Genomic DNA, 27,153 nt, shown 5'->3' on the forward strand with positions numbered 1-27,153 from the left:
TTCCCGGTTGAGTAGCATCCGTTGCTTCATCTGGTATGAGATAGACGACGACTTGCCATGCTTTTATCATCACTAGTTACATAAAAAAATGGATTTAGAGAGTCATCCTAGGATAGATGAAACCGTGTATTCAGTCAGGACTCAACCGTAAAGACATGCTTGCCTCCAGAAACATCAACGTTCACCCATCCCACACTTTGGCTCGGGAGAGACTCGACCGGACTCCCATCCAAGGTGATCTTTGGACTCCCCATCCCCAAAGTCGGAACACAGACCGTCCCAGATGATGCTTCCGGCGTCTGAATCTCCAGCACAAGACTGAGCTCGGATTCTGCATCTCTAACCTCCCATGAAACTGCAATCTCGCCTTCTGGCGTTGGCGCCTCTCCCCTTGCCCATGTCAAACCTCCTCCTTCCACCACGGGGCAGATTGTCCACGTCTTGAATCCCGGCGATTGAGGCTGTACGCCAAGCACATATCCCGTCAGCAAGGGCACAATTCCCGTCGACCAGCCATGTGCCATGGAAGTAAATGCACCCTCGTACGCAGTCCCATTTGGCCCAATGCCCTCCCACATGGTGACGCCGGGATCATGAGCAGCCATCCAGCCATACAGTCTTCGAATCTCGTCAAAAGCAGAGGAAGCTTTGCCAGGAGTAGCAAAGCGGGAAGCAATCTCAAAGTAGGAAATGAAGGCGTAGACACGCTGGTCGAAGTGATCTCCTGGGCTCAAGACGCTGTTATCATAGAATGCGTTTCCATATACTTGAGAAGTCGCAGTCTGGAAATAGTCCAGGATACCAGCCGACGTCTTCTCATCTGTGACACCCGCCAGTATAGCAATGGCATTTCCATCCTGTGCGTGAACATCACAAATGGTGCCTGCTGCTCCTCCAGGACACGGTCCGCCATCATACAATGCACCAACGCTTTCATCGAAATTATGACTCAAAAGCGCATCTCCAACTACATCGGCCCTTGAAGACCATCTCGCGGCATCATCATCGTGGCCAATATCCTTTGCGAGCTTCGAGGCATACGACAGGGCATGTACGTACAGGGCGTTGTAGTACGTGACTGGCCCTGACCGAGGCAGGAATGCGTAGTCACCATAGCCCATGTCTGCACTCTTATCCAGAAGCCCAGTTGTGCTATCTGTGTGGGAAGGGTAGTAACCGTCAAGCACTTTGACGAGCGCGTTCCAGTAGGCGTTTGCATATGAGGTGTTGCCGGTGTACATGACCAGATCAACGCTGCAGACGACCCACCAGAGGGGATAGTCGAACAGGGGGAGGGTATAATTGTTTCTATATGCGGGTGTTATGATTGACACATCTTCTTAACAGAGTGAGACGCAAGGAAACTTGGCTTACATGCTTGCTGGGGGAATCCACCCATCATCTCGTTGATGCAGTGCCAAATCCTCCAACACATTGCGCGTCGACTCGGCAAAATCGTGAGACAGATACGAAGTCAATGAAGCAACGGCCAGGTCGCCAACGTACGGGTCTCTGTCCCGTTTGGCCCCATCAAAGAGCACCTGCTTGCCCTCCAAGGACGGACTGGAAGCTCCTCTGGGCTCCGTCTCGTTGGCAAAGAACGTATCCGTCCCCATATCAACCGTGTAGACCCCGTCATACCACCATTGCGTAAGCTCTTGATCTGAACATTCGAACCAACCCGTCAAGGTATCTGGTGTCCCGAGATATCCAGACCACTCCAGACTCATTCCTGAGATGGAAACGGAGCCAAGAGAGGATGTGTGCGGCGCATCTGATGGCAGGGCTTCGAGCCAAATCTTGACATACCGGAAGCCGTGGAGTCCATCTGAGCAGACCTTGGTATCTTCTTGGCAGCCATGAAAGTCTGTCCACGTGTAATTCGTGTTTTTGACAGCCACCTGTTGTGGAACGGTTGGAGATGAGCGATTCAGCTGTGACGATACCAGATTAGGCTATTCAATACATACCTGGTCTGTTCCGTTGGTCAATTTCTCGTTCTACTCAGGCAGGTCAGTCGTTTCCAGCTCAAAGGCACAGAGACTCTCATCCGTAACATACCCCATCAGCATTGTCAGACCTCGTAAAGTCGCTCCGGTCGGTGAGATACTTCATTGTCTCAGAAAACGCCAATCTCAATCCCGGCAGCCCAATAGTCACATTATACGATCCGCTAAATTCGAGGCTCAGGACGCCGACTACGTTCTGCCCAAAGTCCACCACTATCGTCGGCAGCAGGTCATCGGCGTCGCTTCGACACAGCACTGTCACACCTGAGCCATCAATCAAGCCAATCGGGTCGGCGACATTGCCAATGATGCTGTCCGGCACGATCCCAACTGGCTTGACAATCTTGGAAACGGGGGACCTGACATATTGGTGCCAGCCGGTGTCCTTATTCTTTGCAGCCGCAAGTGATGGACCAACTGAGAGCGCAAAGCTGGTGAAAAGCAAAACAATTGTGTTTGAAACCATCGCCACTCGCTGTAGAGCCTCATTCACACATTTAAAGAGTCACAACGAATCGCTTCGCTTGCACACCGCGTATTAGAAGTTCTTCGTCATGACCTTACCACGTGCAGTCGTTCCCGAGATCCAATTGTATCGGCTTTCGCGACATTGCAGTCCCGAGTGTAACCCCTGGTTGAGCCTGCATGCGGGGTTCAATCTGCCGTCTGCCAGTCCCCGCGATGAGGCGAGAAATGCCGATGATAGAAGCTTCGGATTGAGGGGAAGAAGTCAAGAGCCTGTGGTCCCGAGCTACAGCAGCACCACGACAGCCGACTGACCGATTGCCGACAAACATGATTCATCATGCGAGCAAAGTACGACCAGGAGCCGGAAGATGAGGCTAATTCGGTGTGAAGGTCCGCCTTGAAGAGATTCCCAATGCTATTACAAAAGCAGGCGCTAACTATCTCTCCTTTGTCAACAGTTGTTCGTCGACGGGTAGCCACGGCAATGGTTGAGAGGTATACCTACGTACTTGTCCGAGAAAATTGTATGATTGAAGCCTAAGTAGGTCAGGTACCTAAAGCATGTTGAGGCATGACAGTATGGGTAGGTGTAAATAACAAACGTCGATCCGCACCTACCAGCTATAAGAGGAGCTCACTCACACAGACGTACTTCCCGATTGTCAGAATTATGGTCCATGGTCCCATCTCTCATATTCCTTTCTAACACATTCTTCAGAGCCTCTCTCTTCGTTTGTTCAACATTCGGCGCCTTCCTTCACCTATTGAGCAACAGCTATATCCCATACAACTGACAGCAAGCATCTTTCGCCCTGCTCGACCAATCTTTTACCATCTCGAATCATCTCGCAAGCCAGCGTCCCTACTCTCCAACCTCATCATGGCGAGTCTCGACGAGCGTCTACCTCCAGAGATCCTCCGACTCATTGCCGAAAGTCTTTGCAATCACTGTTGCACCCCCAGCTGGGACCGCTCGATCCCCCAACCAGATCCCCAGCGAGGAAACGCGCCTCACTTCTTCAGCACCTGGGCGTGGTAGAATCCTCCCAAGAACAGACAAAAGACCCAAGCGCTGTCCCGCCTGTCGCGCACCTGCAGAAGATTCCGAGACATTGCACAGCCGGTTCTCTATCATCGCTTGTTGCCTCCCTCCCAAGGCCGTTGCTTTTCTCTTCTTCGGACGCTTCTTCACCGGTCCGATCTTGCTAGAGCGGTGAGGGAGATGCATCTTGACAACACATTGGAAACTCTGAGCCGGGAAGAACTCATAGCATGGCAGCCACTGGAGGGGGAATTGTTCAAGCTTTTCTCTATTATGCAGTCCAACTCCCCGGAAAACCACAAAGAGTACACCGACGGACCACAGACCTGGATCAGGGCCTATTGCATTGGTGTCCTGTCGCTCATCCGCAACGTCGAGCGCCTCATGATTGTCGTAGATGGCATGGGATATCCTCAAGGCCGGCCGCTCTCTCTGCCTCGATTGGTGGAGCTGAGTTACGTAGACAGGCGTTGCTGGATCGACCCCGCGGCAGTATCGTCTCTCACCAGCATTGAGGGTATACTGCAAGCAGCGCCCCAGCTCCGGGTCTTCAGGGGCTTCGGCCTGGAGAAGTTGGCCCCTTTGCCTGCGAGACTGGACAACCTGACGGAGCTCTATCTGGACACCTGCAATCTGGATCCCGAAACCCTCGATGAGCTCCTGAGCCGAGCGCCAAACGTCCACTCTTTCTTCCTGTCGAGCCTCAGACCTCCCTTCAGAACGCGACCCTATTATTTCCCGGCTGACGTCGTTCGTCCCCTCAAGCGAGTGAGTCGCACTCTGGAGTGGCTGTACCTGGACCATTCGCCTTATGACCAATGGCCTCCTTCTTTTGGAAAGGACATGCTGCAAGCGCTCAGCGGCTTGGAAGCTTTAAAAACATTGATCGTTGGCGACGTGTTTCTGCTTGCCCAGACGCCGAGATACACCTCATACACATATCGTGGTTGGCCTACACTTACGACTGCGCCTCTGCCGTGTCTTGGCCAGGGAAACACACAAAGCGAGCTCAGGCCGTCAAGGAACATATATCGCAACCCGCTGTACGATGCGACCGAGGCATCAACTCGCCCGCTCTACGATGAAAGTAACGATCAATTGTTCCCTCGTGTCGAGAAGCTTGTATTGCTCTCTTACGGGCCCTGCATCCTGTCGGATCTGGAATGGTTATCGGCGAATGCGGCTCATCTGTTTCCAAGCCTGGAACAAATCGGTTTCGAACTGTACTTTGCCCGATTGCCAGCGTGTACTGGTATACACCCCTCGGAGAGGCGTTTGGAGGCTGCCGAGCTGCGTACTCTCTGGGACGAAATAATAGGGGACGGGCTGAAAGGCGTCTCCCTTCGTGTCATTCCATCAGTCTTGAGAGCCGTTAACAGCCCGTCCGACGACACCGATGACAAGGGCGACCAGGATATTTACTGGTGGTGATGGCCTCTCGGAGCATCGACTTTTGGATACAATAGCGTGGTACAGCGTTGATTTATGTCAGAGAAGAATAATTTTGTGTAGAAGTCAATATATACTTCAAAGTTGCAGGTTATGTTCATTACTCCATGTTCGAGTGGTTGCGAATAATCTGTCGTACAAGGCCCAAGCTCATCAAACTCATGTTTCACCCTTTTCCTTTTCATCCAGCATTGTTGTCGCTTCCCAGATGTGTCCGTCCAAGTCCTCGAAACTCCTCGTATATATTCCTAGTGACTTCCCATACTCTTTCATCTTGAACGGATCTTTCTTGCCGCCCGCCTTCTGCGCCTTATCCAGCAGTCCATCTACGGTATCCTTGCTGCCCACCCCGAGGGTGTATATCGCGGCCGTGGCTTTTTTTGGCTGTGCAATCTCTGAACCCTTGCGGACGAACTCTTGGAAGCGCGAGGGGGCGTGTAGCATGAGGCAGATGTTGGAGTTTGCGGAGTAGGGGAAGCGGAAGGCGGCGGTGTTGTCGTCGGAGAAGTCGGACAGAGGGGTGAAGTTTAGGGCTTTGTAGAATTCGGTGGAGGACTCGAGGGATTCGACGGGGATGGAGACGAAGAAGGAGGGAGGTTTGGAGTCTTTGGGCGGTGACATGTCGTTTTGCGATCGAGAGCTATACCTGCTTTCGAGATTGATATGTCGGCTTTGCCTTGGGTTCAAGAAGCCATCTACAAGATGCTGAACCGTGCTATCCAATGATTCCAAGCTATATATGAGACGAACTGTGTGTAACTGAGACTATCATAATGACATAAAGCCATCATCATCAGCCTGTCAAGCCTCAGTCTATATGGCGCTAGAGTACTCGAGATCAGCTTGATGGATGATACTGTGAAACTTTGTTTATCCAAGCTGTAGCGCTAATGTCAGCTTGCGCCTCGCTCATCACAGAAAATGTGAAGATGTGAAGGGGACCGTGGGTTTAGTTACAGTGGCAATAGCACGGAACCGGCGACGGCTTCCAGAACCGTACTGCGGCTTGGAATTTTCTCATTATATTGCTGGTGGGAGATTATGTGCTCTTTCTTTCAAACTATTTCATGGAACAATCCTATGATGTTCTGCAAAGATGCTTGTGCATGAGCTCGACTGCGAGGTCAGGAGGTTTCAGAGCATGGCATTTATATGGAGTCCATCACGACGCCATTCTCCCCGGCTTGCAGTAAGCGGCTCAGCGGGAATATAGTGCATCGATACTGCCCCTCTGAAGAGAGGTTCAGTGATCATTAGCGACTACCGCATTTGAAGGAATACTTCCATCTCACGATCAGCTGCTTTTTAGTTATGAAGGAGCTTATAATCGTCATGCATCGGGAAGAGAACATACCAACGTTTCCAAAAACAGACAATGTCGAGAAAGATGTGGCTCAAACTCCGCAGGGGATTTGCAGCAAGAGGAGCTTGAGCCTTGTAGGACAGCATATAAACGAAGCAAAAACACTGAGCCCCAGTAATAAACCGACGGGACACCATCAAGACATATTATTGTCTTGCAGCTCCTGAACCAATCGCTAAACTTGCTCACCCACTCCTATTGACCCCGATCCCTTTTTCCATTTCGTATATCATAGGCGATTCAATTACTCCGGTTTTGCAAATTGTCAGAGCTTCTTTCATCGGGATCGCTTATTGTAATATCTGAACATTTGCTTACATCCTCGACAATCATAAACATCAAACACCAAACAGAAATTGTATCTCGTTTATACCGCCACCTGGCTACTGCCCTACATGTACACCGAATGACCGGCATGGCATACGAATTACCCACACAAGATGGTAGCAGCGACGACCGTTCAAAGTGCTGCGCCCCCAGTCGGCATCCCTTTTATTAGCTCAAGATGTTCGGGCCGCTTCCAGTTCTCTGCCCTGACGAACGTGCATTCTTCTCGTCAGAAGTGCATCTGGAACGGGCCCGCAGCTGATTAGTGAATTCCTTCATGTAATGTTACCTCAAGTTTCCTAAAACAAGGATTGATATACGCGGAGTTCAAGAGACCAGAGCCTACGGATAATATGGTGAATACAATGTAAACTGGGGGGGCCAATTGACCCAGTCGACGCCGCAATGCGCATTTCCGTACTCTTGGAAGCAGCTCACTTCACGACTCCGTGTGTTTTCCGGCCACCGGATATTTGAGCAGAAGCATTGGGACAAGATCGGCATACGAGCTGCCTGTCTATGCGTTAGCGGTAGATGGGCAGCGGTTGCAGGACTGAAACAAGAGGTAATCACCCAGATCCCAACCAACCAGTTTGACATGCGTGGCTCGTAGCCTCAAATAGGTCGGACAGGGAATCTCCCGTAGGGGTTCGAGGGGACGGGATCTGGACCTCACTCGTTATATATACCGAGCCTCAAAACGCCTCTCCGCAGCCTTGCATCGGTAGTTGGACCCAAGACTGGCGGTCATCAATCCCTCATAACGACCATCCACCATGAAGGCATCTCTGTCCTGGCTCCTCTACGCCACCACGGCCTCGGCAGCAGCGCATCAGCATCCCCACGCTGGCCGAGCCGCTGCCGCCATCGACACCTCGACAATCCAGGGCAAATGGCTGTACGGCTACCAAGGCTGGTTCCGTAAGCCGGGACCCGGTGTGAACAACCACTGGTCCGCCGACGGTCAGACGCCGGGACCCAATAACAGTAGGACGCTTCCCTAAGAGACGACTACGTGAGATTTGGTGTAACTGACAGTTTGTGAAAGTCGAGATCGACTTCATCCCGGACGTCAGCCAGTACCCGGCCAACTGCCTCTTCGACACCGCCCTCACGCTGCCCGACGGCCAGCCCGCCAAGTTCTACGACAGCACCTGCGACGGCGTCATCGATCTGCACTTTAAGTGGATGCAGCAGTATGGTATTGACGGCGTGATTGTGCAGAGGTTCTCTGGGTCCATCAATGACCAGTCCTTTATCACGGTCTGTTGTAACTCCATGTTATCATGAGTTGTTTACCCCACTAATCCTAACAGTTATCCAGGTCCTCGACCAAGTCAAGGCCGCCGCCGAGAAATACGGCCGCGGCTTCATCGTCGAATGGGACGTCTCCGGCGCCGACTCCTCCCAGGGCAGCGTCGCGTCGCTTCTGCTCAACGATTATAACTCCAAGATTAAGCAGTTCACCTCATCCCCAGCCTACATCCACCAAGACGGAAAGCCCGTCGTCATGATCTTCGGCATCGGCTTCCAGGGCATGAAGACCAGCGCCGCGGACAGCGTCAACATTGCCAACCAGCTCAAGAACGCCGGTCTGTACGTCGGATTCGGCGTGCCCGAGCAGTGGGCTGGCGATGTCAACGGCAACACGGGCTATGTCCAGGCGTTCGAGGCGGCGGACTTTATCAGCCCCTGGACCGTCGGTGGCTACTCCGCTGCTGGATACCAGGGCTTCCACAACTCTGTCCAGGTTCCAGACTCTCAGTACGTGATGAGTAGATCGCCGTGCTCTTCAAGGCTCCACTGCTAACAAGCAACTCTCAACAGGCTTCTTCAGTCTCTCGGCAAGAAGTATGCTCCCGTCATCTTCCCCGGCACTTCGGCCTACCACCTCAACGGCGGCGCCAACCCGTCCGCTTTTGACTACTTCCCTCGATACAACGGCTCTTTCTTGTCCGCTCAGGCCGATGCCCTGACCTCCATGGCCATCAAGCCCCTGTTCATCTTCAACGCCATGTTTGACGAGGTCAACGAGGGTGAGTGTTTTCCTCGTGCGTTCCTGTGAACATCAGTCACCTAACAGATGCTCGATCAGGCACCCAAAGCATGCCGGCTCTCAAGACCAACCAGCTGCCCACAAACCAGAAGTTTGTTGGTCTTGACAATGACTTTCCTGACACGAGCTTCTACCTGTCGCTGGGCGGCCAGAAGGCTGCTGCTTTCCACTCTGCTGCCCATCCATAGACGAGTCGATATGTAGATATGATGTATGTGTCCGACAGCGTTGAGAGTTGTAATACCAAAAGGCTTCATGAGCTTTTTCTTCCACAGTCATGCCCAGGGATAACTTTGCATCCGCTACTTGCTTGGCCGTATAACAGGAGAGCCTTTTTATCCCGCTCATGGTCCATATAAACCCAACGAAGCTGTCAAATGTCCAATAGAGGTCTCACCTTACCCACCAATCAGCATATGCCAATACCGCAAATCACAGTTCACATCATGTATATAAAAGCAAAGTCCCATCAAAGACGAAAAAGGCCTAGATCCCACTCTAACAGCTTCTCCAAGCCCGGAGCCATTTCCGGCACACCTCGGTAACATCCAGCCCTCCAAAAACACCCAAGCCTAACCAATCACACCGAAACCCGGCACGGAAGCCGCCACTACTCTAGCCTCTCCCAAGACCAATTTTTCCAGGTTTTCTCAAGCCATATAAGCATCATCTAGTGATAGGGCCGGGACAGACAACTGCGGCCAGTGCTCAGCCGGGCGACTTGCTTCCCGTGTTATAGCAGAAAACTATGACGCTGGAATGTCGACGGGTTTGAACTCAGCCGCCGGGATGGCACGAGGCCGTTGAAAGTAGATGTACGCGGACAGGATTCCCAAGATCACTAGAAAACTTCATTCTGTGATTCTATTCGAGGTGAACCCAGTTGTCATCAGCAGGTTTGGTGGTTCTCGCCTCCCCCAATCCGAATGCCGAGGCAATGCCAGATCGCCTCCGGTCACGAACAACAATCTACACGCCCATCGTCCCCATATCACAAGAACCATCCGTCACAGCCAAGAGGAAAAGAAGGACACCAAAGAAGGGAAAGAATGTCTCGACACCACACAAAACCATTAGCCAACACCAATCCAAACCAATGCGAACGCACGTCAGTCACCCAAGGCTTTCCCACTAAACCAGTAGCTCAAGACAAGCAAAAACCAGAGCCGGGATTCCGAAACTTTCTATACGATCTAGTTCCAGCCTCGCCAACTCCGGTGGCGCTGACCCGTAGTTTCACCACTGGGGGAAGAAATGGAGAGGAAGAGAATACTTACCTAAGGGAAAAGTTTTTTTTTTTTTTTTTTTTTCTTCTTCTTTTTTACTTTTTTTTTCTTCTTTTTTACTAGGCCTGCGCCATTTGTGTCCCTTTGCTTCGTGTTTGGAGAAGAGGGTTGGGGCGTGTAGAGCTAAGTCAGCCCACACAAGGGAGAAAAGCTGCTGTCAAGAGTGGGAGAGCTGGAGCCGTGAAACATGTTTCATCAAAAGTCATCACCAAAGACAGTGGATAGGAAGAGACATATTTAACAGCATCATAACACATTAACGATATAAGAAAAGTCTATAGTAACTAAATAAGTTTATACTAAGAGTTATAAAATTAAGTTAGCGACTGGGGGAATCAAAAAAGGTCAACAATGCATCCACGGCTGGAGAAGAGGCCGACAATCGTCTCTTCTTCTCCGTCCCCATCTTGGCTTTGCTCCTCTCTTTCATCACTCTCCAAAAGAAAGAAGTTTCGGTCCCTCTTTGACCGACCTTTCTTTCTTCCCCAAGATCACCATGTAGAATATTTGCAGCTTTCGTAGGCAAGGGAGATCTCATATAAACATAAGACGTAGAAACCCCCTCCGTTACCCACTCAAGGCCGTATATACATCCGCGACATTATAAAGTAGGAAGAGAGAAACTCCCATTTACTCTTCATCCTCGTCAATGACCTTGTCAGTGAGGAGGTATCGGTCCATGCCCTTGGCGTCGTCTCTCTCGTGCTCAATGGCGAGCTTCTGGAGAGCGGTGATGACGTTCTCGACAATGGTGTCCTTCTTCTTGCGGTCCTTGCGGCCAAGGTCGTTGAGCGCAGGGATCTGGTTGAGGATGAAGTAGACAATGGCGATGACGATGGTGACACCGAACGAGTACAGCCAGACAATGACAACGGTGACGATGTCGGTCCAGCCGTCGTGGCGCTGGGTGGCCAGGTCGACGGGGTTGTCGATCTCAGGGGCACCAGACAGCCAGCCGAAGAGGGCGAAGAGAGTGGCCATGACGTCGACACCGAAGATGGCACCGACCAGCTGCCACGAGGGCCAGGTGCGGCCACCACGGGTGACGAAGATGAGCCAGTTCTCAGTGAGGGCGACCTCGAGGAAGAGAATCTCCTGGACAGAGCCGAAGTTCTGGATGATGCCGCCGTTGGGGAGGTACATGGTTCCACGGAGGACCCAGGTGCCGAGGGCGAGCAGGACACCGAGGACGACGGAGATGAGCCAGATCTTGGGCAGCTGCCACTCGACGGGACGGGGCTCGTAGTGGGCGTTGTCGTAGGCGACGGCGACGGTGGCCAAGTCAGCGAACAGGGCGAGGAAGACGATGAGGTCGACGCGGATGGTCTCGTTGATGATGATCATGGAGAGCGTCAGGTAGATCTCGAGATGCAGACACAGGGCGATACGGTACTGGACGTAGGCCTTCATGCGCTGGAAGATCTGTCGGGACGTCTTGATGGCCAGGACGATGGTGGAGAGACCGGGGGCAAGGAAGACGATATCGGCGGCAGCCTGGGCAGCCTCAGTGGAACCCTCGACGGCGATACCGCAGTCGGCCTTCTTCAGAGAGGGGGCGTCGTTGACACCGTCACCAGTCATGGCAGTAAGGTGGCCACGCTGCTGCAGCATCTCGACGACACGGTACTTGTGCTCGGGGAAGACCTCGGCGAAACCGTCGGCACGCTCGACAAAGTCGTGCTGGACGCTGCCGGCAAGACCACCGTGGATGAGCTTCTCAGAGTTGTAGACCTTGGTGCCGAGAGCCAGCATCTTGCACGTCTCCTTGGCAATGGCGATAGCATCACCAGTGAGCATCTTAACGGGAACACCGAGCTGGGCAGCCTCGAGGATGGTCTGGGCGGTATCCTCACGAGGGGGGTCGAACATGGACAGGAGACCGAGCAGAACCCAGTCCTCGTCGTTCTTCTTGTAGCAGACACCCAGGGATCGGAAACCACGGCGGGCAAACTCACGATCCTTCTCGCGGTAGACGGAGGCGAGCTCCTCGGGGGGGTTGGCGAGTTTGAGGATGGCCTTGGGGGCACCCTTGGCGCAGATGAACTTGTCCTTGCCGAGGCGGCACTCCGCGGTGATTCGCTTGGAGACGGGGTCGAAGGGAGTGAACTTCTCGGTGACCCAGCCCTGCTGAAGGATCTCACGGGCCTTGGGGTAGCGCTTGAGGGTCAGGATGGTGACCTTGTCGATGGGGTCGAGAGTCTTGAGGTTGTGGGAAGAGGCAAGAGCGGCAACAGCCATCATCCAGTTGACGTCCTGGCCCTCGCAGACGAAGGGGTCGCGGATGGACAGCTTGTTGGCAGTGAGGGTACCGGTCTTGTCAGAGCAGAGGATATCGACACCAGCAAGCGACTCGATAGCAGTGAGCTTCTGGACAATGGCCTTCTGCTTGGCGAGGTAGGCAGCGCCGACAGCGAGGGAGGTGGTGGTGACGACGGGCAGACCGACAGGGACACCGACGATGAGCAGGACAAGGGCATAGTGAAGCAGGTTCTGGGAGCCGGGCTCGGCGATCTTGAGGTGGTGGAAGAAGCCGCCGATCCAAGCAATGAGAATCCAGAACATGACGAGAACGAGCAGGGTGGTACCGATGTTGTTCATGACAGCCTTGAAGTGACCCTGGTCCTTGGCGCCCTGGACGAGATCAGCCGTCTTACCGACGAAGGAGTCCTTGGCGGTAGCAGTGACAACGGCGTAGGCCTTGCCGCGCTTGCAGCCGGTGGTGTAGTAGGCAGTGTCTCCGATGTACTTGTCGACGGCCAGGGATTCACCGGTGATGGCGGACTGGTCGACGGCGACGAGGGGAGTGGCGCGGTGGTTGGCCAGGGGGCTCTCCTGGTTCTTCTCATCCTCCTCCTCGGGCTCGTCGTCGCTGCTGCCCAGCTTGCCCTCGGCACGGAGCTGCTTGAAGACCTCGAAGTCCTCGGGGCGGGTGTAGTCGCAGATGAGGAGAACGTCGGCGGCGACAGTGTCACCTTCTTGGACAATGAGCTGTAAAAACATACCGGTTAGTTTGTTGTTGCAACAGGATTGTGGGCATGAGATATTTGGTTGGTATGAAACGTACAATATCACCGGGAACAATCTCGCGGGCCAGGATGTTCTGCTCCTGGCCATCACGAACAACGGTACAGCGCATGGCAATGTTGCCCTTGAGCGAGGCGACGATGTCGGCGGCAGACTTTTCCTGGTAGAAGGCGACGAAGGCGTTGAGCAGCAGGATACCGCAGATGACACCGAAATCGATCCAGTCACCCAAACCGACGGCCAGCAGAGCAGCCACTTCCATGACTGTTGGGAATGTGTTAGCTGAGATGCTCTCGTCCGATCACTCCACTCTCGCTCGTCCCTCAAGCTGAGAAACTCACCATAAAGAATAGGACCAGTAAAGAAACCCAAGAACTTGGCAAACAGGTTCTCCTTCTCGGAGCTCAGCTCGTTCCAGCCAGCCCACTGGCGTCGCTCATCAACCTCGTTGATGCGGATACCGGTGCGGATGTCCGTCTCGAGCCAGGCCTCGGGCACAACCCTCTTGACCGGCTGGGCATCGATAACGTCCGGGCCGGACGACTTCCAGAACTGCCACCACTTGGGGCGACGCTTCTTGGAGTCGTCGTCGTCGCCCATGCGCGAACCCTCGCGGTAGGTGCTGATGTATCGCTCCAGGGCGGCGTACTCGGGCAGCTCCTGCTCCGGGGGGGCGACCGTGCTGCCGGAGTGGTCTTCGCGACCACCACCGGCCTCGAGGTCGTCCTCCCCGGCGGCGCCCTTGCGGCGGTGAAAAGCAGACATTGTTGGGGAAGAGTTGTTGCGCCCCTTCGAAGCAGCCCGCGGGAAAACTGACTGGCAACTGACAATGGGAGGGAACAGAAGAGACGCAAAACAGGTCGCAACTGAGGAGGGAAGGGAGGGAAAGAGAAAAACTTCTGTCCACCGAGGGTGGCCGGCCAGAGATATTTATTCCAGGACCCAACCTGCGCTCTCCACCCCTAGTCGAGGTCAATTCGGTCCAATGCCGTGGTTCCTAATAATTTTTTTTTTTTTTTTCCCTCTCGCGTTTCTCGCTCAGTCTCTTCTCCCAGTCAAGTCGCCTTTTTCGATGAGACGCCAGAAACTTGGTCTCCATCCATCCATCCATCCTATCCCAATTCACGCCCCCCCCCCCCCCCCCCGACCAGGCGCCATCTGTTTCCTCCCGCCATGATGGCGACTAACACGCACGCCCCCCATCGGCCAGCGAAGACCGACGGCAGATTGTCGCCTGGGACTAGACTGATTCGAGGAAAGATCCAAGTTCAAGGGCAAAAACGAGACGGAATCGCGAGACCAGCCACAGCAGCCCCATGTCCTTTAACCAAGGTATCTCCGTACTTTGTCCCCATTCTCGTACTAGGTAGGCCAGAGTGATCCTGTCCTCGCTAGGCCCCAAACAAGCGGTCCTTTTCCCTTGGTGGATACGAACGACGCTGGCCAACCTGCTGCTACTGCTAGGACAGAACCTGGTCCAGGTCCCGGCGCAACCGAACCTGTCGAGCGGGATGCCGATATCCGATTTAACCCCCCTCCCCATCTCTTGGCCTCGACGCCTCGGCTCCAGTCTAGGCCCCATCCAGCCAGAGCAGACGCCTTTGCGCCCGGAGAAGCTGGGACCGGCCTGAAGAAAAATAAATTGGAGAAGGAAAAAGAAAAATATCCAGGGCCACCCCGTTATGCTGCTTCGGTCTTGGGACGAGCACAATGAGGATATGGGGGACCCGCCAGCCCTGGAGAGAGAGAGAGAGAGAGACAGAGAGAAGAGAGCGAATAAGACACAAAGCCGAGCTTCAGCATCGGAAGGGCCAAAGACTGGAGGACGTCCCGGGACAGCCGGCCGACGCCAGAGGGCCAGAAAATTCTACGAAGGAAATGCCGCATGTTAAAACTCGCTGGAATGGGCGCGTTTTGGTTGCCATTATTACCCGCATCACGCCGCGGTGCGATACTCTAAATTGTAGGCGTGCCTGGACCGGTTACAGACAGAGCTCGCCGAGCACGCCCTGCATTATCTCGGCGTCGTCGATTCGAGGCCCTGCTGTCTTTTAAGCGGCTCTTCATTCCATACGTATGCAGCGCCGCTTGTAAGAGGGCCAAAGTGGACGCGACGTGACAGCGACGTCGGAGGCTCATGTTAGCCGTCCGTTGGTGAACGGCAGCATACCAGAGGCCAAGACGAAGCGTTACCTAGGTATTGACCAAGCGCTACAAGTGATATATCCCATGATACAAGCCATCACGTGTGCTTTGCATATACTATACAAGTATCGAGTCCTACACGTTCATGTAATTCCTACTTCCCTCAGTCTTCAACTACAAGTAGATGCACATGGCGCAACCTCGGAGAAGCCATCACTAAACCCCCAGAACCCCCAAACCGAACCCAGCAGCATGGTGAAACCCACGCCCACCTCAGCCAGCAGCCTCGCCGTCGTGTTTATTTTCGCCTCGCCTTGCCCTCTCTCGCGATCCCATTCGCTGCTCGGTGCGTCCCGGGATCGCCTTGTTCTAAAACCCCATGGCAATGCCGGTAGATGCAAAAGTAAAAACGCTTAATCCGGGCACTTCTTCTTCTTCATCCCAACTTTTCGCCTCACGGGTCGGCCGAACCGCAAGAAAGCGACTTCAAGGACAAGGCCATGGAACGGAATGGAACACATACATCTGATTTAGCCAAACTTCACCATGTTTCCTGTTCCGGTCCGATGGACATGACGATAATAATCTCCCATATCCAATGAATCGACACGGCACACGACACGATACGACAAGTCATTCTCGCCGCGTTCCCACGGATTTTCCTCTGCAATTTCGGCGCGAATATGCCTCTCTCTCGTCTTATTACGCCCTCCCATATTATCTTCTGCGCTCTCTTTGGTCTCTGCCTGGGAGTCCCCACAACACGACGTCATCTAGCCATGTGCACTAGAGCGTGCTAAAGCCACACCCCTCCCCCGAATAGGGCCTAGCGCTGCTGCCCCGCAAACTTGGCGGCTTCGCTGCATTTTTCTAGCGCTTCCATGCCATCACACAAGCCTCGCTTTGGCAAGTGGGCGATATTCGCGGCTGACGCGAGAAGAAGAAACCACAGCCTGCCATTGGCTATGCATGGGAGGACCAGAAGGAAAAATGATCTTCATGAGAGAGTCTTGCTGTTGTCTGCCTCCCGGTCAGCACCTCTCAGGGCGTCGTTTTGCCCGCAGTTGCGCTGCTCCAGCCGCTGCGTCTAGCTCACGCGACGGGGCTGAACGAGAGAAGAGCTACGCATCAACTGAAATCGAAAAAAGGGACCCTCGGAGGATACGGTACAAGCACACAAGGACAAGTAGATACGTGGGGACTCGTACCTTTTTCTGCCAGGGTGTGCGCGCTTTTAGCCATTGGCCGCCCTGAACCGATACGGAGCCTCAAGTAGAGAGTACGCTCCGTCAGCCGCAAGACGGCGAGAAGACTCGAGTACAGAGAACCTCTACACGCTCCGCCGCTCGGTACGTACCTGCCGATCGGCACGGTCGCAATTTTGCTCCGGTAGCCGCCTCTTGGCCGCTGATTCCGCCATAGCCGTTGGCTTGGGCGATGCTTGAGCCGTCGTACCCGCACCACTTACACCGCACGTCCATCTAGATAGTAGGATTACAGATAGAGACGGCTATACGGATACAGAGAGCAGCTGCAGATATCATTACTATACAAAGTGCTCGTACCCTGGACAGGGAAGCTCTCGCGGCTGGTCATCAGCTGTGCTTGTACTAAAAGATGCCTGCCCAAAAGTAGACATAATCGCTCCTGGCCCCCGGGCCGGGGCGTCCGATGTAAGTGAGCGAGTCGGTAGCTGCAGCAAGGTGAACGAGCCAGAAGAAGCATACCGTACGGATCAAGAGAAGAAGGAGAAGAAGAAGAAGAAGAAGATCAGCTCACCGGGATCGCCTACTATCAAACAGCTTGGATGCCGGCGGTTCGCGCGGCAGCAAGTCGGCAGCTCCCGTAGCAAGCTTCCCCCCAAGCTCCAGGCCCAATCTGCGGATACACACTACCACTACGACAACCAAAGGACAAAGACAAGACAGACTCGATGCCGCCGGTGATACGAGAGCACGCTCCCCCCTCCTATCACGACGTCTCCAACCACGGCCCGCGCGTCCAACTGCCCATTGGCGAGCTCCTCTCGCTGGCCCTCGACGGCCGCTGCGTCTACTCGGCCACCAACCCGTCGCTCGTCTACTACGAGCTCAGCGCCGCTCCGCTGCAGGCCACGTCGCTCATCTACGTCGTGAAAAAGGTCAAGTACCGCCTCGTGCCGGGCGGCGAGTCGAGCGCCAGGCTGCGCGCCCGCCAGGACGACATCTACCTCTTCCGCGATGCCTACGTCAAGCTGTACGCCCCGGCGCCGCGGCGCGTCGTCATCGACGGCAGGGCCAGCGACGCCCGGTGCTATCGCGAGGTCAAGATGGCGCCGGGCCTGATGGGAGGATGGTCGGCGTGCTCTGCGCCGGGGCACTTCTCGGCCAGGACGGCGCTGGCGGATCGCTGGCGGCATCAGCACCAGGTGATTTGGAAGGACGACAGCGGCCGCATCGTCGCCATGGAGGATGCCGCTGCTGCGCCTCCGCCCGTCTCGGCGTCCGCCTCGGACACGGACAGCGCTGCGGGAACAACAGCAGCAGCAGCCGTGCCGTGCTTGAAGCTGCTGCGCATGCTGGACGAGAAGGACCTGGACCTGCTGGTGACGTGCTGGACGGCTCGTCTGTGGAAGCAGGCGCAAAAGTCGCTCGGCAGCCCGCCCATGGGGCGCTCTAGAGGTATATCACAACCAAATGAACTCCGTCCATCAGCCTCGTTTCAATGTCCTACTATTACTTCTTCATGGTCCCAATGCATCATGCACGTCATTCCAGTGAGACATTGTCACGCGCGCTAACAAGACCGTTGGTGGTGACCAGTCAAGCGATTCGCAGCTCGATTCCTCCGCCTGCGCTACATGACCAACCTAGTCTCGTCCAAATCAACCCCGACACGACGCCTCGAGGCGTAACGAACAAAAGAGATGATCCGTCAATCTCTCATAACATTCATTGCATATAACTCTTATCCTTCTTTTGTCTATAGTTTCACAATTTCCCATAGTCTTGACAGGCCACCCACGCGCACCATTGCACACACCCATACACATCGTCTAGGTCACGCAGATCCTTTGCTGGATTCTCGATAGCCGAAAGTGAAGGGGGCATGGAGGGGGGCGTTTTTACAAGCATCTACACGACAATCAACGGTCGGGAATAGGTCATCGTGACGGCTTCATTCACGCGACCTGACGTTGAATATTAGATAGGCGCTGGAACGACATGGCGACGTTCGAGCTTTGGAGCACTTGGAAGATTGTCTACCAACGAGTATCTACTTCGAGGCTCCCGAGCCAGACGGATCAAAGCCGGGATTGCTGCCGACTCGGGAGCTATCGCCACCACTTGGATGCACACAATCACTGGAAACATCATGCCATCACCTCTTGACGCATTCATACCCCGGATCCAAGACCAAGAGCTGTCCATACAGAACCCCTGGATGGCAGCAATGGGAGCAAGTAACAGAATCGTTCAGCTCTGTACATCCCTCCTCCATACCGCTTCCACAGCTTCCCCCCCCGTCTCCCCCAAGCGAACCCGTTCTCAGGCAGGTATTCCCCAGATAACGCATCACCTGGCCTACCGACAGGGCGAGCCGACTGCTACCTACCCAGTAAGGCATCGCACCTCTGTGTACATTCCTACGCAGGAGAACCAGAGCTTACCGACAAGTATCTACGTACCGTGTAAAGCGCAATCGGTCAAGGGTTAAGGGTCAAGGGGGGAGGGGTGTCTCTTGGGGCTGAAGCTAGACCAGGATCCATCAGATCGGCCGGTTCAATCTAGTGCCGACCGCGGCTTTTTCTGATGCAGCAGGGGACCTCCATTGGCTGGCCTGTTGCTGGCTCACTCGCCGAGGAAGAGAAGAAGAGAGGCAAATCATCTTGCCTGTTGTATGCGCGAATTGATGGGTCAAAACTCCATGGAGATTTCGCGCCTTTTGGTGGCCCTGCCCTTTCGGTACCCATTTCAGGAGTTTTCCGATTAAAGCCGCGGCGTACACAAGTCGAAAAGGGCAACTTTTGCCAGTGCCACGAGGAAGACGGTGAAACGGCAATCACGGCGACAGAGCTGAGAGCATAGAAACGGAAAGGAAAAGGGGGGATGACAACACATCCGACCGATGACCACTACCAATGTCATCGCCCCCCTTTCGACAGCAAAACATTCAATTGTATCCTTCTACGGATTTTATACGAAAGTAACATGCGATCCGGTATTGACAATACAGCTCATCAAAGCAGGCAAGCAACAACTTCCACGGACAAAAGACAAACCACTCTCCCCCACAGCCCATCAGAGCCGCGCTAGGATCCCCCCAAGGGCCGACAGGAATTCCCGTACAAGGGGATTACACACTGATCCAGACTATTGCTTCGAGGCTAGAGCTGATATCGACCGCGGCGCCGGCATGCCGGATTTGGGGGGGGCCAGCGCAGAAGTGGATTTGTGATTTAATTGCCATCGACGGGTTATGACTGATTACTCCCGTACTCCAAAATACTGCGAGAGAGAGAGAGAGTGAGACAGAGTAGGTTGGAAGAGAATGAGAAAGGGCGGTGATGAACTGCAGGAATCGTCTTGCCGGAATCGAGCATCACGATCGAGGCACGAAAAGCGTTGACGCAAGTTGACAAACAGCAAAAAGGGGCGATTGTCTTTTTCCTTTCCTCGTAGACTCACGCCCCCTACATCAAAAGATTGGCCGTACTAGCAAGATAGCCAACTCCCCCAATCGACGTATTACGTGAAGAAGAAAACGACAACCCTAAGAGAAGGGCCTAAAACTTGGGGCAACGGCAGTGGCACAGAGCTGTTGGAAAGAAACGCGGCTTGCTCCGTGAACCAATTGACTTTGCCCAGCACGAGGACGGCTGGATTGGTGGCTGGGCTTGAAGGCGACAAAGTTCGTGATCAACCCGGTACTTGACATGAGAAGGGAAAAGGGAAGAGAAAAAATTGAACACGAAGTTTTCTGCATTGTGAAGTGCCGGATCAACAACTACGTCAACCACCATTTTGCCATCTCTCGACGTCGATGACACGACAGGGAGGCAAACAGTTGTCACTGCTCCTCTGTTGTTTGAACATCACGACTCCCACTTGAAGCCATCAAGCACCGTCTAACAGATACAAACTACAAGAACACGACGCAGCAAATAGCCCAGGCACCCATCATACTCCGTTCTCCGTCCTAAACTACGGACATTTTCACAGGCCCTGTCCCACGCTGAACGTCTTACTAAGGGGGGGGGGCACAAGGCAAGACCAAAAAATGTCGCAAGACCAGTGCCTCTTTTCCTGTTATTCCCGTGGCGGCGATGGTATTACGATACGCGCAGCCTCAGCCCTTATCTGCATGACCTTCACCTGAAGCAAGCTTCACCTTCTGAACGTCTGCCTGCCCATCTTCATTAAAAAAGGGGGAGACGGCGCCTATAGCTGCAGGGGGAACCGCGTATGTAGAGCGCAATCGTATAGTGTTACTCCACGGGCATGATGGAGTCTTGCGTCCCTCTAGACGCATAATCAATAATAGCTTCATGTACGCATACGGAGTGTGCATGCAGGAGTGGTAACATCCCAAGATTAGCAGAGTACGGGGTACATTAGCAAGAAAGACGTGCCTGCCGAGGTGCTGGTGCTGGTGCTCTTTTGGCCGATTTCCTCAGAGCGGCGTAGTTCCGTCCAGGGCCTGATGAAGACCATCCCATGATCATTCCTACATGCTCGCTCGCTCCAACAATAGAACCTGACATCATCTCACCATCACACGCTCGTATGTCCTCGTATGTACAGCTGAGGCAAGACAGGCATTATCACGCAATAGCCTCACCCAGCCTTCCCTTTCCTCCGACCATCTCCTGAAGCCCCAAAATCGCACAAATAGCAAAATGCCCGGGCCTCTGTCTCTTTTCTCTTCCATTGTACATAGCATAGTAGTACGGTATGTCCATCCGGAACCACTGGGAATAGCGGCGGCGAACCACAAAATAGTTGTTCTAGCCCCAGGGGTCTCGTCTTCCAAAATTTCCCTGTTTCTGCCCTTTGCCTGCCTGTTTCCACCCGCCGGCCGGCACTAACATGACACAAGGGACACCACGGCTCGGAAACGACGATGACGGCTGCAGCCATTGGGCAGAGGCGATTTCTGACGATGGGGACTTTGCGGAGCCGAGGATAACTGATTCAAGGGAAATCCGGCGGAAACGGATCAACTTCGGCAATGCAGGGAGAACGAGAAGAAGGATGACAAAGTCGTGTTTACGAGGGTGGTGAGCCTCCATCAGGCAGTTTGCTGACGATGCCAACTGCTGCATGTACTATACACACACACAGCATCACTTACACCGATCCGGCCCTTTGTCTCACTCACTCCCTCTCTCATTCTCATTCCCATTCTCATCAGTGATCAAGTGATATCAGTAGAAGATGACGACGTTTGCCAAGCAAGTCAGTGCGTTCCTCTTAGCGGGCGAACATCCATGTTAGCAACCGCTGTCAAGCCGGTCCAAGCGAAGACGCCCAGACACGGAAGAGACAGCCCTAGCATCGCCAAGTCCAGAGGCACGGCCGCCTCATCGCCTTGGCAAGGGACGCCGTGCAGAATGTCTTGGTCAGGTGTGATTTTGATACTAGTAGTATGAAACACACACTGACCGTCATGTCAAAGCGTCCATTGTCTTCAACGGCCCGTGTTTAGCAGTTGAAACGTTTGTATAGAGCTAACTGTATGTAATCAAAAACATCGTTCAGCTTCTTGCTTCGGACCGCCAAAGCAAAACAACTGCGCCATTATTCCGCTCCAGCCCTCCAGCCTTCAGACTCTCGGCCTATCCGTCACGTCCAATCAGTACCTCACGATAGCACACCCAAACACCGCAATCGCATGTACTTCAACGACTTACTCAAGAACAGCAAGTGGCAAAGCCCCCCAGTCCCAGTTCTCGACCGCAACAGTGGAGCACGGGAAAAAAAAAGGGCACCAGACAAACAAGAGCCCTTTTTCTGCGCCTCTTCCGCCAGCCTCTCTTTTCTGGCTTGCCTTATCGAAATCGATCGCTTTTTTTTTTTTTTTCTTCTCGCGATTCGCGTCGTTTCCAAAAATGCGAAATCCGGCTTAGCGGCAATTTGCCCCCGTTTCCGCTGACCGGCGATTTGAAGCGCCGGAGTTCCGTCGGTCTTTGTCATGCTCTCCCTGTCGTGTCCCTTCCCACCTCGTCACTCATCACTCATCACTCATCACTCATCACTCGACTCACTCAGTGGGCGGCAAAAGGTGTGAATCGTTGTGGTATGATGTAATGAGTCGTTCTTGCATTGAGGCGAGCGTTATACGCGATATGAGTGTCATATACAGTTCAGCTGGAGTGGGTGTGCTTGTGACTTGGAAATTGCTTCCCTTTGCGGCAACTCGCCGAATTCTTGGTGTCAAGCGTGATATGTAAAGAGTCTTTTGAGAAGGCTCTCTGACGAGTGACCATCAGCTACTGCTCTATCGAGTGAGAGCATGAGCTCGGAGGCATACAGACGTCGGTAGATTCATTTACATCGTAGTGAATGACTTCTCATTGCATATGTCGCCGTGTTACTAGCCATAATCCGATACTACACTTCACGGCCTCAGCCTACCCTAAACTCCAAACTCCATTAACCCCGGGCTTCCCTCACCAATACGAGTCTTCCCAACAGCCTCGTGTGACAATCCTTCGCAAAGTCTCACTCCGTTTCGCCCACGTAGTAATGCCATCTCCAGCTCTCATTTCATCTAAGCCTCAGTTCGCCTTGCTCGTTCCAAGTGACTGAAAGTGTCTTCAACTTTCACCCACCTCAAGCATTACCAACACTCAATATACCGTTACCTCAGGGATCCTCTCATGCACAATGCCCGACGGCGTCACCAACAACGCCATCACAACAGTCCGCAAGCGAAAGACACATCGCAAGTCCCGTCTCGGCTGCGGCAACTGCAAGATTCGCAGCGTCAAGGTAAACCAACCAACCAACCAACCAACCAACCAACTGCCTCCTCTCTCCCCCCTATTACTACTCCCTCGTAGCGACACACATTTCCATATGCTCCATACACCATATACGTAGTCAGTCCAAGCAATCATGGTATGAGACCCAATCACTTACACACCGCCCGCAGTGCGATGAATCAAAGCCCTCCTGCCGCCGCTGCCACGCATCAGGCTTCACATGCAACTACTCCCGCACCATTCCAGCCCTCCAGCTCTCCCACGCAACCGTTCTCAACCTCACCCTTGACCTCGGCCATACCAATTCCCAAATCTCTCAAGCCGACTCCTACGTGACAGACATGAGCTTGAAGGAGTCTTCACTCCATCCCGGCCTCCAGATCCCCATCATCTTGCCTTTGCAAGGCAAAATGGGCACTTACACCCTTCAACCACAAGACTACGCTGCCCTCAGCCGCTTCCAAACAAGAACAGGAGAAACTCTTGGAAATGCCGCCTCGAGGAAATGCTACAGCCAAGTCATGGCCAGCCTCTCCAAACAAGTACGTCCTGCATCGTCCCGTAGACCCCGAAGGCATCCTCACTAACACACACCAGCACCCCTTCCTCTACCACTTCTTCCTCCTCCTCTCCCTCCTCCACGACGCCCACCTCTCCCCCTCGCCGCCCTCCCCATCTCACCAATCCTCCCTCGCCTTCCACTGGTACCACGGCACCGCCCTCCTCTCCCACTTTCTCTCCCTCCCCTCCCCCTCCACGACCCTCTCCTCCTCCCACCGCGACGCCCTCTGGATCTCCGCCTCCATCCTCGGCGCCGCCTCCTTCGCCTCCATCCGCACCCAGGACCCCTCCGCCGCCTGGCCCCTCGCCGACCCGGATCCCGCGAGCGACCTCGACTGGCTCAAGATGGGCCACGGGAAGCGCGCCGTCTGGTCCATCACCGATCCGTCTCGTCCGGACAGCCTCTTCCACGGTATCCTCGACAAGACACCCATGCAGCACAACTATCTCGCCACGTCCGCACCAATCCCGCCAGGTTCTCTACCCAAGGCCCTTTACACTGTCTTCCATCTCACCTCGTCTTCCGGGGATATAGCAGAGAATCCCTACCACAGCCCCTGCTCCATCCTGGCAGCCCTCTGGAATATCCCCATCGACGACGACAACGTCCTCTACTTCCTTAGCTTCATCACCCAGATGGACCCGTCCTACCGCGCCCTCGTCGAGGAAAAGGACCCCCGCGCGCTGCTACTGCTGCTCTACTGGCATTCCATGGTGATGTCTTATGACAGATGGTGGTTGCGTAGACGATGTGACGTGGAGGCTAGGGCGATCTTGATCTATCTTGAGCGGAATTGCGCAGACGACGAGGATATCATGGAGTTGCTGGAGGTGCCGAGGGCGAGATTAGAAAGGGGTCTGTGAGCGATCTCAAACATGATGTAATGATAATGCATAATCGACCATGGCATATGCCCTCAACTACAACAAATAATATACTTAGATAATGACCAAATGACAAATATGGCACATCGCTCTAACGCTGGGTAAACGACAACAAGACAAAAGGACAAGTGAAGAAGAAGCTACATCGTGACAGCTTCACCTTCAGCCAAGTCTCACGTCCCACTCGCCACATCTTTCGTCGCTATAGGAGCCGCCTGCTTTTCAGTCTCCGTCGCCTTGTTTCCATCGTCCAGAGTGCTAGACAGTGGGTGTGACGCATCGTATCCCACCGACTTCACAATGCCCAAGCCCCTCGTACGGCCTTCGCGAAACAGCAGCCGGTCTCCGGGCGCAATGTACTCTGGACGCTGGACAAAGCGAAAGGCCACGTTGGCTCGGTCGCCGGTGCGAATCAGCTCGCGGTCAATGTCGATGATGGCACACGTCTGCGACACGGCACCAACGTGCAGCATGGCCTGATACCGCTTCTTGATTGTTGTCGCGTGAGACAAGATGAGGACTGTTGGTGAAGACTGATTAGAATGGACGGATTCAGGCTCAAATTGCAACATAATCTGTGACTCACCCTCGGCGACAAACTCGCGATACACCTTGGGCCCGGTCTGCCCCTCCTCCTTGTGAAGCATCACCATGCCCTTGCGCACGTCTCGCCGCTTCATCTTCTTGAGCGCAAACGAGGCCGACTGCCCTGCCTCGGCCACCTGCACGCGGATCCTCTTGCGCTCAATGGACCGCACCGCCGTCGGCATAAAGTGTCCCAGAGAGTCGGGCCCGATGAGCACGTTGTCACCCTCGTGGACCATGCCGGACTTGACGATGCCAGAGACCACCGTCCCCGTGAACGGCACCGAGAACGTGTCGTTAACCTGAAACTCGAATGGCGCGTCCGAATGGTAGCGTCCGTGGTGCGGCAGCATGTTGAGGAACATGCGCACAAGGTCCAGGTTCTCGCCCGTCACGTTGGACACCTGGAAGACGGGGCAGATGCGCTTGCTCACAAACTGCGTCGCCGTGTTGATGCACTCCTCGCGGTTGGTGACAAAGGTCGGCATCTTCCTCGCGCCGGGGCTCTTCATGATCTTGTTGACCTGGCTGATGGTCTCCTTGAGGATGTTGGGGGGGCAGATGTCAATCTTGGTGATGATGACCATGACGGGGACGTTGAGCGCCAGCGCAATCCCCAGATGCTCCTTGCTCATGCCCACCAGCCCGTTGTTGGCCGCCACCATGAGGAGGCAGAAGTCGGGGCTGCTGGACAGCAGGCCAAACACCGTCGTCCGCAGGTACTTTTCGTGTCCTGCCAGGTCGCTGAACGTGATCACCTTGGCACTGTGCTTCCCGATGTCTTCCCAGGACAGCTTGCGGCCCGGGGTGTCCGATGTGATGACCTGGCCGTGGCTGTCGAATCCCATAATCTCCATGCCCACGGAGCTCGTCCGCCCCGTCTCCATCTCGTGCTTGTGGCGGAAGAGATTCACACGTGCCTTTCCTCGTCCGTCGTCGAGATCGTTCTTCACTAGAACGCCCAGCAGCGAGCTCTTTCCGGCATCGACTGCGAAACGTTAGTCACGATCGAAACCACTGACAGGATGGATAGACGGAGAGAAGCTCACCATTTCCCACGACAGCTATCCTCGTCTCAATGACATCTTCGACCCTGGCCGGTATCCTCCGGATCAAGATCTTGCCGCTGCAGCTCTTGTCCTTGGGCGGGCTGGTGGCCGTGCTCTCGGCCTCTTCCTTGCCGCCGACATTGGTCGTCAGCAGAAGCTGGCAGTTTGCGCGCACCCTTTTCGCAGCCTCCACCAGCCTCGCGTATGCCTTGTTCCACTCGTCGAGCGTCAGCTGCATGGACTCGCCGCTGTTTTCGAAGCCGAGGTCGAAGACGGTCTCGCCGCCGCCCTCTTCTATCCGCTCGACGATGACATCTCCGAGCTTATGCAGCGTGTCGTCGTCCGATCCGAGCACGAGGTCTTTCAGCTTGACCCGCGGCGCAGAGTCTACCAGATTGAGGCTGTCTAGCAGCTCGTCGAGCTCCGCATCGTGCTCTCCCGAGTCGGGGACGGGCTTCTTGGTCGAGGCGGGATACCGGAGGTTCTGCTGCTGTTCTACGTATTCGGCAAAGTCGCTGAGGGCCTGCACTGTCGCATTAGCTTCTGCGACGTCAATGGCATGCGCATCGTCTCCTGCATACCGACTCGCCCTTGCGCTTCTCGTGCTCGTGGCCCTTTGCCACCTTGGTCGCCTTGGTCGCCATTATGCCGGAACAGCGAGCGATAGCCGCACTCGTACTCGCAGCCGGTTTACACGCACTGAACGGGACCTGACAGTTGGAGGATCTGGAAGGGGGGCAACGCTGGGAAGCATGATAAGAGATGGATACAAAAGCAACAGCACAAGCTGCCTATGACTCTTCGGCCTGCTCAGAACGGGTTAGCAGTTAGTCATGGCAAAAGGAGTCACCGTCCGTTAAAGTTGAGGCTCAGCTTCAAGCCAGAACGCCTCACAGCAGGCGAGTGACCGGGATTAGGTTATCGATAAGCCAGCTTGT

General features: G+C 54.4%; 11 protein-coding genes across 11 annotated transcripts; 7 read left to right on the top strand and 4 right to left on the bottom strand.

The window, feature by feature from the left end:
- Window positions 1-134: 134 nt before the first annotated feature.
- CCMA1212_010517 (uncharacterized protein) lies at window positions 135-2,475 on the bottom strand (the record flags this gene model as incomplete). The annotated part of the gene is made up of 4 exons (XM_073707559.1): window positions 135-1,308; window positions 1,375-1,901; window positions 1,971-2,000; window positions 2,062-2,475. The coding sequence occupies 4 exons, from the start codon at window positions 2,473-2,475 to the stop codon at window positions 135-137; spliced, it is 2,145 nt and encodes a 714-aa protein (XP_073553951.1).
- A 339-nt stretch (window positions 2,476-2,814) lies between these two features.
- CCMA1212_010518 (uncharacterized protein) lies at window positions 2,815-3,516 on the top strand (the record flags this gene model as incomplete). Its single annotated transcript, XM_073707560.1, has 2 exons — window positions 2,815-2,859; window positions 3,196-3,516. The coding sequence occupies 2 exons, from the start codon at window positions 2,815-2,817 to the stop codon at window positions 3,514-3,516; spliced, it is 366 nt and encodes a 121-aa protein (XP_073553956.1).
- A 276-nt stretch (window positions 3,517-3,792) lies between these two features.
- CCMA1212_010519 (uncharacterized protein) lies at window positions 3,793-4,950 on the top strand (the record flags this gene model as incomplete). Its single annotated transcript, XM_073707561.1, has 1 exon — window positions 3,793-4,950. One exon carries the CDS (start codon window positions 3,793-3,795, stop codon window positions 4,948-4,950), a length of 1,158 nt encoding a protein of 385 aa, XP_073553955.1.
- Window positions 4,951-5,127: 177 nt separating this feature from the next.
- CCMA1212_010520 (uncharacterized protein) lies at window positions 5,128-5,589 on the bottom strand (the record flags this gene model as incomplete). The annotated part of the gene is made up of 1 exon (XM_073707562.1): window positions 5,128-5,589. One exon carries the CDS (start codon window positions 5,587-5,589, stop codon window positions 5,128-5,130), a length of 462 nt encoding a protein of 153 aa, XP_073554001.1.
- Window positions 5,590-7,434: 1,845 nt separating this feature from the next.
- On the top strand, window positions 7,435-8,902 carry CCMA1212_010521 (uncharacterized protein; the record flags this gene model as incomplete). The annotated part of the gene is made up of 5 exons (XM_073707563.1): window positions 7,435-7,645; window positions 7,707-7,921; window positions 7,983-8,422; window positions 8,486-8,694; window positions 8,754-8,902. The coding sequence occupies 5 exons, from the start codon at window positions 7,435-7,437 to the stop codon at window positions 8,900-8,902; spliced, it is 1,224 nt and encodes a 407-aa protein (XP_073554002.1).
- Window positions 8,903-10,630: 1,728 nt separating this feature from the next.
- On the bottom strand, window positions 10,631-14,227 carry CCMA1212_010522 (Plasma membrane ATPase 1; the record flags this gene model as incomplete). The annotated part of the gene is made up of 4 exons (XM_073707564.1): window positions 10,631-12,988; window positions 13,065-13,288; window positions 13,366-13,840; window positions 14,219-14,227. The coding sequence occupies 4 exons, from the start codon at window positions 14,225-14,227 to the stop codon at window positions 10,631-10,633; spliced, it is 3,066 nt and encodes a 1,021-aa protein (XP_073554000.1).
- A 1,941-nt stretch (window positions 14,228-16,168) lies between these two features.
- CCMA1212_010524 (uncharacterized protein) lies at window positions 16,169-16,614 on the top strand (the record flags this gene model as incomplete). Its single annotated transcript, XM_073707565.1, is given in 3 exon segments — window positions 16,169-16,176; window positions 16,261-16,393; window positions 16,408-16,614. 3 exon segments carry the CDS (start codon window positions 16,169-16,171, stop codon window positions 16,612-16,614), a joined length of 348 nt encoding a protein of 115 aa, XP_073554005.1.
- A 488-nt stretch (window positions 16,615-17,102) lies between these two features.
- CCMA1212_010525 (uncharacterized protein) lies at window positions 17,103-18,062 on the top strand (the record flags this gene model as incomplete). The annotated part of the gene is made up of 2 exons (XM_073707566.1): window positions 17,103-17,829; window positions 17,971-18,062. 2 exons carry the CDS (start codon window positions 17,103-17,105, stop codon window positions 18,060-18,062), a joined length of 819 nt encoding a protein of 272 aa, XP_073554006.1.
- A 310-nt stretch (window positions 18,063-18,372) lies between these two features.
- CCMA1212_010526 (uncharacterized protein) lies at window positions 18,373-18,865 on the top strand (the record flags this gene model as incomplete). Its single annotated transcript, XM_073707567.1, has 2 exons — window positions 18,373-18,380; window positions 18,406-18,865. The coding sequence occupies 2 exons, from the start codon at window positions 18,373-18,375 to the stop codon at window positions 18,863-18,865; spliced, it is 468 nt and encodes a 155-aa protein (XP_073554003.1).
- Window positions 18,866-23,020: 4,155 nt separating this feature from the next.
- On the top strand, window positions 23,021-24,560 carry CCMA1212_010527 (uncharacterized protein; the record flags this gene model as incomplete). Its single annotated transcript, XM_073707568.1, has 3 exons — window positions 23,021-23,142; window positions 23,306-23,677; window positions 23,733-24,560. Exons 1-3 carry the CDS (start codon window positions 23,038-23,040, stop codon window positions 24,558-24,560), a joined length of 1,305 nt encoding a protein of 434 aa, XP_073554004.1. The 5' UTR covers window positions 23,021-23,037.
- Window positions 24,561-24,754: 194 nt separating this feature from the next.
- Window positions 24,755-26,941, bottom strand: CCMA1212_010528 (GTP-binding protein 1; the record flags this gene model as incomplete). The annotated part of the gene is made up of 4 exons (XM_073707569.1): window positions 26,797-26,941; window positions 26,216-26,738; window positions 25,168-26,154; window positions 24,755-25,101 (listed from the first exon to the last, which is right to left on the bottom strand). The coding sequence occupies exons 1-4, from the start codon at window positions 26,857-26,859 to the stop codon at window positions 24,755-24,757; spliced, it is 1,920 nt and encodes a 639-aa protein (XP_073553998.1). The 5' UTR covers window positions 26,860-26,941.
- Between the last annotated feature and the right edge of the window lie 212 nt (window positions 26,942-27,153).

The sequence above is a fragment of the Trichoderma ghanense genome (assembly GCF_004382785.1).
Source record: "Trichoderma ghanense strain CCMA-1212 chromosome Unknown scaffold_26, whole genome shotgun sequence".
NCBI classification, from domain to species: domain Eukaryota; kingdom Fungi; phylum Ascomycota; class Sordariomycetes; order Hypocreales; family Hypocreaceae; genus Trichoderma; species Trichoderma ghanense.